The sequence below is a fragment of the Tamandua tetradactyla genome, chromosome 5 (assembly GCF_023851605.1).
Source record: "Tamandua tetradactyla isolate mTamTet1 chromosome 5, mTamTet1.pri, whole genome shotgun sequence".
Taxonomy (NCBI): Eukaryota; Metazoa; Chordata; class Mammalia; order Pilosa; family Myrmecophagidae; genus Tamandua; species Tamandua tetradactyla.
Window position 1 is genome coordinate 42094152 of NC_135331.1, and position 13643 is coordinate 42107794.

General features: G+C 41.7%; 1 protein-coding gene across 6 annotated transcripts in view; it reads left to right on the top strand.

Moving 5' to 3' along the window:
* The first annotated feature begins 765 nt into the window (after window positions 1-765).
* The window catches only part of HPS3 (HPS3 biogenesis of lysosomal organelles complex 2 subunit 1), a 39469-nt gene continuing 26591 nt past the window's right edge, over window positions 766-13643 (top strand). For all 6 annotated transcript variants that reach the window (XR_013175834.1, XR_013175837.1, XR_013175836.1 and 3 more), the window contains exons 1-4: window positions 766-1049; window positions 6908-7402; window positions 7860-8031; window positions 8117-8202. Coding sequence is in view for 3 of the 6 variants with exons in the window: in XM_077160749.1 (XP_077016864.1) it covers window positions 833-1049; window positions 6908-7402; window positions 7860-8031; window positions 8117-8202 (970 nt within the window). In the remaining 3 variants the exon portion in view is untranslated. The remainder of the gene's footprint in view (window positions 1050-6907; window positions 7403-7859; window positions 8032-8116; window positions 8203-13643) is intronic.

The window sequence follows — 13643 nt, forward strand, 5'->3', positions numbered from 1 at the left end:
ACTTTTTTCAGTTTTACTCCTGAGTGCCAAAAGTAAGACAGTATCCCCCAACCCATACTTACAGACTTACTGTCTGGATGAATTAAAAGAGTGGCTACTAATATTTAGTGGCTTATAACTAAAACTGAGGGGAAAAATGCGATTGGAATCACGAGCTCCATGTTGACACGTCTTGAATAGATAGAGATAGTACAGGATGGTCGTAGGAGCGCTGAATTGAGCGCCAGGGGATTACCACTCCCCCAGCCCCACCCACCCCACCCCGGTAGTCCTTTTATCTTCTGGGGCTCAGATTAATCTCCCGTCAAATGAGTGGAGTTTACTAGATGAGGCCCATGGATTCTTTCTTAAATATTTATTGCCAGAAAACATGTTCTAGGTTCTGCTCTTTTGGCTATGAGGGGGGGACAAGAGTAATGTCCCTCAAATAAATATGGAATGGTACAAGGTAGCAGATGATCACGCGTTAAACATACACAGGGGCCAAAACATTACGCCCGCCCCAAAGAAGGAACGATAGATGAAGGCAAGCACCTAGCTATCCCCCCTCCCATCACTCGCAGAGCGCCAAGCAAACTTAGCAGCGAAAGCTCGAGTCCCGGGCTGGGAGGGCGTTCGCGTGCGCATGCGCGGGCCGGGGCGGGCAGAGTCACCGCTGGGGCGGCTTCCGCCCGGCCTCGCGGCCGCCTCTTTAAACAGCTGCGCCGCGGGCGGGCCGCCGACGCCCACGTGACGCGGCCCCTCCCCTCTCTCGCGGAAGCGGCTAGGTCTCGGCGGCTGGCGCGGGGCTGAGGCACGGCGGGTGCGGGGCTGAGGCGCGGCTGGCGCCGGCATGGTGCAGCTGTACAACCTGCACCCGTTCGGGTCGCAGCAGGTGGTGCCGTGCCAGCGGGAGCCTGAGCAGTTCTGCGGCGGGGGCCGCGACGCGCTGTTCGTGGCGGCGGGCTGCCGGGTGGAGGCGTTCGCCGTGGCCGGGCGCCAGCTGTGCCAGCCGCGGGGCGCCTTCTCCACTGTCGGCCGGGTGCTGCGCCTGGCCTACAGCGAGGCCGGTGAGTCGCGGCCGAGAGACTTTCGGAGCCTCGCCTCTGTCCGGCGCAGCGTCTGGTCGGCCCGTTTGGGGGGAAGGGACTTGGGGCTTCTGGGGACGCGCGCCTGCCGACCTCGGCGCTGCCGTGGGAGCCGCAGGTGGGAGCCGGGGCTGCTGCCCGCCGCACCTTTTCTGGTGCCTTCTCCGGACGGGCCCGTGCCGGGTGGATGGCACCCGATCATCCCCGATGCTCGTGCATGTGTGGGTGTTTGAGGAGGGAAAAGTAGGGGGAAGGAGAATCCGAACCCTGAGGTACTCCCTGCTTCCAGTGATCCCACCTCACGGCCTGCCCGTTTTCATCTCTCCTTCCTTCCGCTCTTGCGGGGTTTGGAACGTTTATCTTAAATGCTGATTTCTATGTCTCTATTTGAGTGGAACTCAGGGCTTGGACTTGAACACGCAGTACTGTTTTTCCCACTAGACGTGTGAAAGAATGCCAGGGGTGCTGTGAGTGTAACCCTATTTCAGAAAACTACAGCAGTTGAAAACAGGTACTTCTTCAGGTTCCAGAAGGATCCACCACAGGATTCCTTGAACTGCAAAATACACTTAAGTTTAATACATGCTTTTTAAGAGGGAAATAAAGTGCAGTATTTACGGTGGAAAAGCAGTTAGGCTGAGGTTGCACTAGCCTGGATTGGAGATCTAGTCCCTGGTTGGGCGTGCATTTATAGAAACTGTTGGGTCTCAGTTTCTGTTTTGTTTTATTTTTTTTTTAAAGGTAAGTTGAATGACAAGATCAATGATTCTTAGAATTTGGGATTTTGTGGCTAAGTAAAATACTGTAGGACTACTATATGCGGTATCTAACCTTCATTTTGTCAGGTAAAGATACATATTTTTAAAAATGAAAAACTCGTACTGTCACCATTATTTACATTTAAATTTCGCCTCAAGCATTGTTTAACTTTATGAGTAACTTACTATGCAATCATTTTTTCCTCAGGTCTTTTTTTATTTTATTTTTTTCCTCGGGTCTTTTTTAATGGAGACTCTAGGACCTTTTATGAGTTGCACTGTCATCATATGATCCTGATTTTGGTGTTTCTTATGACATTGCCTCTTACCGTTATACCTTCATAATATTTGCAGTTTTCCCCACTTCGCACAGGCGTTCTCACCTTTAAGAGCTCTGTTGAATGTGTGTATATGTAAGAAAGAGATTATGTTTTCAGATTTTCTGCCTTCTTCCAAATGGACATTTATTCTCAAATTGGAAGTGGTAGAATGGTAGGAGTTACTAAGCTTGTGGTGGAAATTCCTTGCCTGTTGGTAGTGGTGATTCTGGGCTCCTTACCTGTGCACAATATCTGTGCACAATAATCACATGGGGAGCTTTTAAAAATACCAGCGCCTGAGCCATACTCCAGTGTCACTTGGTCTAGGTTGACACCCAGCATTGGGGTGAGCCTTATATTCAGGCAGGATGGAGACACACTGACCTTGGGCCAGAGTGCCAGCAGGAAGGCCCGAGTCCGTGCATGGTGACCTCATGAATGAAGTCTTAAAGAACAAAGATGTTCTTATAATTCAACTGACTGCCTTGAGGGAAAAAAAAGAGTCCAAGAGTCATGTGGGATGGCGTTAGTGTGGGTCTCATAGCTCAAAGGTAACTTTCAGCCCTTGGCTTGTATTTCAGTCCCTGGGTATACAGCATTTATCCACACATAACTGAACTTAAATAGGGCTGACTTGGGTGTAAGCTGATATACAGATGACCTGTCTTCCAGCTTCTCAGCTTTCCCTTTTTGGTCCCTTCCTCCCACCACGGTTAACTGGAATGGGGTGGGGTAGGTGGGCCTGCTTTAAGCATCCAGTGCCCTCTTCCTCTGTGGCTATCTTCTCTTGTCAAAACTGGAAAGAATATATCAGCCGTTTTTGTTTTCTGTAAATGCTTTGCTAGTCTCTTGTGCAAGCAGAAAACATTTTTGGTTTTTACAGATCTCTAATTAGTAGAATGCTTTTCTCCTTTTATAAAATTTTGGGGAGTTAGGGGGAAAGTGTATAGAAGTTGAAAAAGGCAGGGGGCCCTAGAATCATCAGGAAGGGAAACTTTAGGCTTTGCGTGTGAGTGGAAGAAGAGGGGAGAAGCGGGGACCCCTCTTTGCGAGGTAGACCTACTGCCTAGAGTTGAGTACTGTGCCGAAGGCTCTGGTGCTGGGGTACTTAGGGACGGTGGGGCAGGGAAGACAAGACCCGGTGGCTGTCGTTGCCTGTCCCTTAGGACAGGTGTGCTAAAATGTACTCTGGTCTCCTTGAAACCCTGCCTTTCCTTGTTACCAGCTTAATATAAATCTGGTGCCTACTTAACCTTGTCTCCTCCTTTTACTGCCCTCCCTCTCCCCACAAGATGTTTTGTTTTCCACTTCATTTGATGAACATTTAATAATGTCATTTGGAATTTTCGTACCTTAAACCTTATCTTTACTCAAGTTTTCTGAACTCATAAAATGTATTTTGATGACATATATCTTTTCTGCCTTCTGATGTCAGTTTTGTCCTAGGGTGCAGCCTCTTTGATCTCCTATTACTGTTAACCAGTACACAAACAGTGATCCTAGTACATAAAAGGGAAAGTTTATTATTTTTAAGAATCAATGACTCTTAGTTTCAGAGTAAATATGAGAATAATTTTTAACCTTATTAAAGAAAGCAGTTGTACAAAATCTGAAATAAAGCATTGGGCACGTAAGTTTAAAAATTTTAGTTCCTTATTTTATGAAGGGCTGTAACCTCTGCAGAGTTCTGAAGACGTATTTCCTTTCTTATATTTTGAAAGGCAGCATTATTGGAGAGTGAGCATAGACTTTTGAGCTAACCTGGTCATGTTTAAGTCCCAGCTCAATCATTTGTCAGCTGTGGTGACTTAACTTTTCGCAGTCCCAGTTTCTTGATATCTTAGATGAGATCCTGGAAGGCTTTTGTGAGGATTAAATAGATAAACCTTAAAGTTCTGATCATGAAGCTTGTCATGTAGAGATACTTAACACGTTAGTTCATCGTTTCCAGAATAAATCATGAATTTGAGTACATAAAAGTTGTATTAGTTTGTTAAGCTGCCAGAATGCAATATACCAGAAATGGACTGGTTCTTAAATAGGGAATTTAATAAGTTACAAGTTTACAGTTCTAAGGCCATAAATATCCTAACTAAGGCATCCAGAGAAAGATGTCTTGGCTCAAGGAAACTTAGTTTGGGAAGGCACATGGCTGACATCTGCTGGTCCTTGTTCCAGGTTCCATTGCTTCCACCTTCTGAGGCCAATGGTTTCCTCTCAAGGCATCTGTGGGCCCTTACTTGGCTCCTCCAGGACAAAACTCTGGGTTTCATCTCTTAACTAATCATCATCCTGGGAGATCTCTTCTCTTAAGGTTCTGGCTGTTTCTGTCTCGAACATTAGCTCTACCTGTCAGCTCTCTCCAAAATGTTCCCTCTTTTAAAGAACTCCAGTAAACCAATCAAGACCCATTCTGAATGGGTGGAATCACATCTCCATGTCATCAAAGTTTCACTCCCACAGATGGGTGTGCCACATCTCAGGGGAGAATCTAGTCAAAAATTTCTACCCTACAGTATTGGATCAAGGTTAAAAGAAATGGCTGCCCCCACAAGATCTTGATCTTGGATCAAGATTAAACATGGCTTTTCTGGGGTACATAATGCTTTGAAACGGGTACACAAGTCAATATGGGAACAATCTATTTGATGATTATGTATAATTAAGTGGACTTGACCAAATAGTCGTATATTTACAAGTACATGAATAAGAAGCTCTTATTGTAATGCATCAATCATTCTTAGTTTTAAAATTCATTTCCTGAGGGAATTCTAGGAAGACAGAGGCATAAATTCTCTCCAGACTCTTTCTCTGGATCTGAGTGCACAAACATGGAGGCTGGAAGAATGTAAATTCAGGCGTTCTCCCAAGAGCTCCAAGGAGAGAACTGGTGTCAGGCTCCATCTCGGTAGCATCAGTAACCTGGAGAGCCAGGGAAGGCTTGCCTCTCCTTGAAGACTGGTTCGGTTTGGAAGATCAAGAATGGACGGAGCCTGGTGAATGCCTTCAGAAAGGGGCTGCACCTGCATATGGGAACTTAGTACACTAAAATCAGCACTTCTGTTCCAGTTCAGTGGGGAAGGACTGGCTTACTCAATGGTGTTAGGACAATAGGCTCTACATTTAGAAGCGTTTGAAAGAATTAACGTTAGATCCCTGCCTTATCCTGTCCTTTACCTCGCCAGAATTCTAAAGATTAAAACTCTAAAAATACCCACTGAAATAGAAGACTATGTAGGAGAATATTTATGTAACTTGGAGGAACGTGAGAAATTGTTTAAGGAAACTGGGAAGCCAAGAAGGAAACGCTACATACCTGACTACATAAAAATTGTATAGTAAAAGATGCCATAAGCAAAGTCAAAAGTCAGACAATAGACTACCAAAAGCTACCTCCGTGGTGGCAATAATAGCACGACATGACTATAATTAACACCATTGAATTGTATACTTCAAAGTGTTTAAAATGGAAGATTTTACATTGTGTATATGTTACCAGAATAAAGGCTTTTAAAGAATCCATAGAGCTGTACAACAGAGTGAACCGTAATGCAAACTGTGGACTAGGTTAATAATGTAATTATTTTAATATCGGTTCATCAGTTGTAACATAGTTACCACCCCAATGCAAAATGTTTACAATAGAGAAAACTGTGTGGTTGCTGTGTATGGGAACTCTGTACTTCTTGCATCTACAGCTGCTTTAATATTTTTTAAAGAGGTTAAACAGAGAAGAAAAAGGGAGAAAATGATTATTACCGATAACTGCCAAAGGATTACTAAACCTTTTGCTCAGAAATCTTCTGTTCATTAAGAAATACCCAACAACCTATGGAAAATGCACAGCTTGCATTGAGAAATTATATGACTGTATGAATGTGCGTAATTAGGAGAGTTGTTGAATAAATTATGACCCATGTATTATAGGATAATATACAAATATTGAAAAGAATTTTAGATAACCATGTATTAACTTGGAGGGAGAGATTTTTTGTTAATTTTTAAAAGTTGTAGACTATTAAATATATTTAGCATTCCATGATGGTAAAAAGAAAATAGAAGTGGGGAGGGTTTACAAAGAAAATATTCCTCTCTATGTATGTTTAGATGAGCATAGAGAAAGGTGTAGGAGGGCACATACACAGGCCACGTGTTTAACGCTGGTCACAGGGATGGGACTGCGGCGGGGGGGTGAGATCATTGTGCTTTTTTTTTTTTGTTTCGTTACCAATTTAACTTCCCACAGTAAATACAGATAATCTAATACAATCGATAATTAAGGAAAGAGTAACTTTGGTGTCCATTTTATTTAATATATACAGCTTTATCCTATTTCTCAGAGTTGACATGAATGTTTGACTTGTGAGGTGACCTAGGCAGAGTTCCTTACTTTATAACTAATTATAAATCACTCTAAAAATACTGAACTTTTTGCATCAGGACAACTTCGTTGAAGGTATAGATTCAGCTATGAGAAAAACCTAGTGCTAATTTAAGGGATAAAATGTTAAATTTCTGTGTAAGTTATGTGAATAATTAATAGGTTATCTTAAGATACTAAGATGGAGAGCAATTGTATTTCTGAACCGAAATGACTAATGTCAGTTAAAATACTGATGCATAAGAGCCTTGTTACTTAGGATTTTGTTCTGTTCAGTCTTGAATTTGATCATTCTTGTTGTGATTCATAATATTCTTTCATGGCATTAAGTGACTGAATTTAAGGTTGTAAATCCTAAGGATAATCTTATTTCTTTCTCAGGAGATTATTTGGTGGCGATTGAAGAGAAAAACAAAGCTACATTTCTTCGTGCTTACGTGAACTGGAGGAGTAAAACGACTGAGACCTCTCGAGTGTGCATCCGAATGGTTGGGCATAATGTGGAGGCACCCTTCAATGAAATCTTCAGAGACCAGATGTCTATTATCGAAATGCCGCTTTGTGAAGCCCCCTTATGCATTTCCTGTTGCCCTGTGAAAGGAGATCTTCTTGTTGGCTGCACACATGAGTTAGTCTTGTTTAGTTTGAAGTATCAGATCGTTAATGACGAATTCTCAGTCTTGGATTTTGAACGTTCTTTAGTAATACACATAGATAATATCATTCCTGTAGAAATTTCTTTTTGTGCTGGATATGTCGCTGTCATGTCAGATTTAGAAGTCTTAATCCTAAAACTGGACTCAGACCTTAAAAATGGAGGGAGTGTTAACCACCATCCACATGAGGCCAATAATTCAGTGAAGCAGACGCGAGAAGGTAAATGGTGACTTTAGCTTGCTTTTTTGTTTTAGGCATAGAACAAACCCATACCTCTTTCAGTCTCTGAAGTGCTCTAGCATATATGGTTGCTTATTCCTTTCCCATGGGGTTTGGGAAATAGTAGAATGGCTGCTGCTGAATGAGGAGTTTCTATTCCCAGTTCTCAGATTTACTAGTTGGATGACTTTGGTTTAAGTAACACTGTCTCTGTGTTTGCACTTCCTCGTCTGTAAATGGGGATGACAGTACCTCTCCCGTTGTACTTTCCTGGTTGTTGTGAGGAATAGACACGGCAGTGTCGTAGTGCCTTGGAAATGTAGAGGATGTGTGTGGAGAGATAAATACAATAGCTGTGTATTTATTTGGTGGGGGTGGGGCACGTTTTGAAATCTAATTTCATGCAAGTGGAGAGTTGTACTTGAAGTTGTCAGACTCTTGAATTTTATTTTTTAAGGCACCAGTCATGAAACGTCGCAGATTGAGACAGACGGTTTTGTTATTTGCCAGAAGTCCACAGAACTTCTTGGTGAAAAAAGTAGACAGTCTGGAGTATCAGTTACACTGGAGTCAACAGGCTTAACTGATGAAAATATAAAATATTTTGGCTTTCAGCACCTGCTCTATAGGTATTTAAAAGCTTTTTATCCAGTAACATTTAATATATATGTAAACTACATGGTATCTAGATATCTCTCTTTTTTTAATCCATAGACATTTTACTCCTGATATCTCCTCTTATGTCTTCCCTGATGACATCAAATTGCATTCACTTCAGCTGCTACCCATTTACCAACCAGGTGAGTATGTCAGAACTACAGTGCAGTGAAGTGAAAAGGTTCTGGGTTGCGAGTGGAGGTGGACAGAGGTAATAGATTTGATTCTTACACTGAGTATCCACGTAGTATTGGATAAGTTCCTTAGTTCTAGAAGTTCCATGGGCACTAGAAAGGAAAGACATGTCTGCTTAAAAGAAGCCATAGTGTGATGGTCAGGTTCATGTGTCAGCTTGGCCAAGTGATGGTGCCCAGTTGTCTGGTCAAACAAGCTCTGGCCTCTCTGTTGCTGTGAGGACATTTCGTGGACCTAAATCATGAGCATCCACAGCTGGTAACATCTGCGTTCGGCTAAGGGGAGTATCTTCTGCAATGAGTAACATTTAATCTAATCACCCGAGGGCTTTTAAGGAGGATTTAGAAGAGAGAATCTCTCTCTCTGCTTCAGCTAGTCAGCCTCTCCTGGGAAGTATATTGAGGACCTTCATTGGAGCTGTCAGCTCTTGGCCTGCCCTGTAGATTTTGAACTCTTAGGTCCCCATGGTTGCATGAGATACTTTTATAAATCTCATATTTACAGATATCGCCTGTTGGTTCTGTTTCTCTAGAGAACTCTGACTAATACACACGGGAAGTGGTGTAATATACAAAATTCATTTCCCTTTTTGAAAGAGTCAGTGGTCAAAAAAAAGGGAAATCATAGCTATGTTAGAGCTAATGTTTATCTGGGTTTCAGCTGGGTATTAGGTAAAGCTTCTTGTAATGGTCCTTTGAGCAAGGTGGAAAAAGGCTAATTTTAAAATTCGGTACTTTTTAAGTGTTCCATGGGAGTTTAATTTGTAGCCAACGTTGAGAATCAACAGTGAGCTCTGTACTTAGCCCTGCCCTGCTTAAGTTCTTGAGAGGTTGCCTAGAGAAAGATGTAAGTTTTCTGATTAAATGCTTATAACTTTTGTTTATTTTTTTTTCTTTTAGTAAACACTTTTTGAGTACTATATTGGGTACTGTGCTGAATACAAGAGAACTGATAATGAGCAAAAGTAAGCGAAGTTCTTGCACTCATGGAACTGATTATGTAGGGAGGGGACACAGCCATTAGTTGAGTTTACAAGGAATATATAATTACACACTGAAATGAGTTCTGTGAGGGAAAGGAACTGCTCTTTGAAAGCCTGTAACAAAAGATTCTGATCTGATCTCAGAGTCTTCCTGAGGAAGAAGACCTGGAGGTTGAATCTGGGCTAACTCAGGGGTAGGGACTGGGATGGGAGAGGTAAAGAGAGCCTTCTAGAGAGAGGAAAAGCAGCAAAGGCTTTGTGGCAGAGGGAAAATGTAAATTTAAGGAACAAATCCAGAGAGTGGAGCAAGTGAGAAGAGTGGCATGACACACAATTAGAGGTCAGTTGGGATCCATAGTTATGTTAGAGGTTTGGCTCTTTATCCAAAGAGCAATTGGGATGCCACCAAGTGATTGTATGTTATGTGTGCCTTGGGAGAAGGGGAGTGTTCTAGTTTGCTAGCTGCTGGAATGCGACACACCAGAGACGAATTGGCTTTTAATAAAAGGGGATTTATTTTGTTGGTTCTTCAGAGGAAAGGCAGCTAACTTTCCACTGAGGTTCTTTCTTACGTGGAAGGTACAAGATGGTCTCTGCTGGTCTTCTCTCCAGGCCCCTGGGTTCCAACAACTTTCCCCGGGGTGACTTCTTTCTGCATCTCCAAAGGCCTGGGCTGAGCTGCTAGTGCTGAGATGAGGAATGCTGAGCTGCTTAGGCTGTGCTACATTGCACTCTCTCATTTAAGCACCAGCCAATTAAGTCAAATGTCACTCATTGCAGCTGACACGCCTCCTAGCTGACTGCAGATGTAATTGGCAACAGATGAGGTTCACGTACCATTGGCTTATGTCTGCAGCAGCAAGACTAGATATGCTCACCTGGCCAAGTTGACAACTGAATCTAACTAACACAGGGAGTGAATACACGATTTGTTTGTGTTTTGTGTGTCGGGGAAGAGGCAGTGCCATTGCATTTGTGTGTGTGTGTGGGGAAGGGGATAGAGATCTTAGTATGTATATATGTTGGGGTTTAGGGGTTGGGAGGACCATGACAGGATCCAGTTTGCTGTTCCGAAAAGATTGCTCTAGTTGCCATGCAAAAAAGGGGTTAGAAGGGCTGCAGACCAATTAGGGGATAATCCTGGAGGTCCAGGGAGAGGTGGCTATAATTTGAAGGGATGATTAATATACAAAATTCTTGAATCAGGATCCCAAAAGATCCAGACAGCCTAGAATAATGGGTCAACACTAACAAGATTAAAGCAAGGGTGGTAATGTCAAGTCTAATACTAAAGTTTCATTATGCCACTGTGTCCCATCGTGGGGATTAGCATTGCCTCAGTGGCGCACAAAGAGACTTGTATATGGTGGTATGTGGTAATGGTATTAGAGAAAATGAATCACAGTGAGACTGCCTTTCCCTTTATCCTCTTTTATGCCTTCTGATTACATCTGAAAGTCTCACCTTTATGCTAGTTTGTCTTTAACACCTCAATTTTTGTTTTATTTTGGGGTGCATGGTCTGGGAATTGAACCTGGACCACACGAAAAGCAGGAACTACCTGTGCACACTTAACATCTCTTTATTAGGTATTATACTCTTCCTTTTTTGATGGAGAGTATGCTGCAAATTCAATGTTGATCGGCAACATATCTCACCAGACTCTAATGTGATTCTTTACTTTTTATTGAATTTATTTTATGGCTCCCTCATACTTATAGCAGGTGCCTGGTTTTCCATACATAGAGAAACGAATGAAAGTTTTTAAGTTAAAAATGTGGATTTAAGGAAGAAGTTAAGCAAATAATCATAGAGATATTGCAGAATTTTGAAAAAGAAATCACAGAGATGTATGGAAGTAGCTGAAGTTTGAGAAACCTTTAGTGTGATGTAGGGTCAGCAAGACAAAATTCACAGTGGATCCTATTTAAAAAATTTCTTTATCCATGGTCAGCTCAGTAGAAAGCAAGAAAGCCATTTGATTTCAGACTCTCTTAATAGTAGAATCATATGCTAATCAAAGCAGTGAGGCCCTGCGCGCCGCAGTTTGTTGCTGTTTACTTCTGGTTGCAGAGTTTAGGGATTTTTGTAGACTTGAGGTTACAGAGCTGTGAGAAGACTCAAGCTCTGGCAGCAGCTAGGGGAGGGCAGAGGCTGCTCGGCCTGGAAGAGAGGGAGACGCACAGGGTGTGGCACTCTCCTCTCTACTGTCAGAGGTCTGATGGGTGGAAGAAGAATTAGGCTCCTCGTCAGTCTGGAGGGCAGCCCTGGAACGGAGGTGGTACCTTACTGGGAAGCAGATTTGGGTTAGCAACAAGGGGGAATTTTTAGGCTTATAAAATGAGTGTTCCCTGTAATTAAAGAGTTGGGGAAGTGGCCAAATGACTATTTCTCAAGAAAGATGTAGAGTTAACTTCTTCACGAATAGTTTCCATTAGTGAAACAGGAAGTGGTAGAGTTACCTCTAGAAATTGTAACGGCTCCTAACTGCATGGACATCCAAGGAAGGCCACTTTGTTGAACAATGGCAATATGTGTTCTTATAATAGAGAGTGCTGCAAGGAGAGGGCATGTGTGCTCTCTCACCGGGAGGGCTGTCCCACAGAGGGTTACCCTCTGAAAGGAGCCAGTGCCCCCAAAGAAAAAGTGATGGCATTACCCTGGAGAGGTCAGTGCAGGAATGAAGGAACTTCCTGCTTCTGCTTTTGATCTCTACAAGTTATTCTCCATTCATCAGCCAGAGTGTGCTTTCTGTGTCATAGGTTGGTGCTTAAAACCCTGCAATGAAAACAAAAACAAAAAACATACATGCAAAAAACCCAACAGTGGCTTTCTGTAGCACTTGTGTAGAATCTCGGGTCCTTTCCATGACCTGTAATGACCCCAACTCTAATAGCATCTTGTCTCACTCTTCCTCTGCTTACCATTTTCCATCAATCACTGGACTTTTTCTGTTCTTCATGTATGTCAAGTGCATTCTTGTCCAAGAGCCTGTTATCTGCTATTCCTGTGCTTTCAGTGTATTTCCTTTAACTGTTGCATGGCTGATGTCTTCTAGTCATTTGACTTACAGCTGAAATATGACTTCACTACCAAGGAACTCCTTGACCTCTCAATTTAAAATATCCCTCTTCTGCACACTTGGAGACTTTGTTTCCTGTTTATTCCCCATTCCCACCCCATCACTCAAATGAAAGCTCTGTGAAAACAGTTATTTCCTGCAGTATTGTATCCCAGAGTCTAGAACAATGACAGTAAGTACTTAATAAATACATATTGAATGGATGAGTGAATTAGGGGTAGTATCTACTTGATCTGGATTCTAATGGATGATTAGAATTCTTAGAAGATGGAAATTTTGTTACAGTATTATGTAGCAAAGCCATCATGTATAGGTATAAAATCATCAATTGTGTATGGAAGTTTTTAAGCAGTTCTGTTTAGTTAGAGCACAGATGTGTGTAAAGGAGAAGGAGAAAAGCTAGACAGTTTTTTTTGGGGGGAAGGTCAATGTAGAGAGTGCAGAATTGGATATTTTTGTTATTAATTGGTATCCTTATAGGTGTTGATCAGAGATGTGCTTTTTAATAAAAATTTGACAATGGAAAATTTCAAACACATAGAGAAAACAGTATGATAAACACCCATGTACCTTTCACCCAGCTTCAACATTGTCTTGTGACTATTCCTCTACCCTCATGCCAAATTATTTTGATAAATAGCATAGAGCTTATGTCACCCGTTAATATTTCAATATGCTAAAGGGATTCTTTCATTTAAACAAACCCAAGATATTATTCTAAACCAAAAAAAAGAAAAAACCGAAAAACTACAGTTCATTTGTTTGAATCATATTCTGTTTATATGTTTTAATTGGTTAATATGTTTTTTAAGTTCCTTTTAATTCACAGACTCTCTTTCCTCTGTATTTTCTTTGAAAATTTGTTTAAGCAGATACTATTGCTGTAGAGTTTCCCACAATTTGAATTTTGCTGATTGAATCCCCACAGTGTCATTTAGCATGTTCCCCTGTCCCCTGTGTCCTCCTTTGAGTTGGTGGTTACATCTAAAGCTGTGCTGTTCAGTATGGTAGCTGCTAGCAATATGTTGCATTAAGCCCTTTAAATATGACTAGTCTGAATTATGTTATGCTCAGAGTATAAAATACACACCAAATTTTGAAGATTTAGCACACAAGAAAGAATGTAACATTAACTTCCTGTGTTTATTGTTTGTTAAAATGGTAGTATTTTAGATATATTTGGTTAATACAGTTTCACATATTTCTTTTTACTTTAAATGTGGTTGCTAGAAAATTTTAAATTACCTGTATGGCTTGCATTATATTTCTTTTAGCATTGGTGTAAACTCATACTTCATCAAATATTTGAAAAATTTTTTTAATTT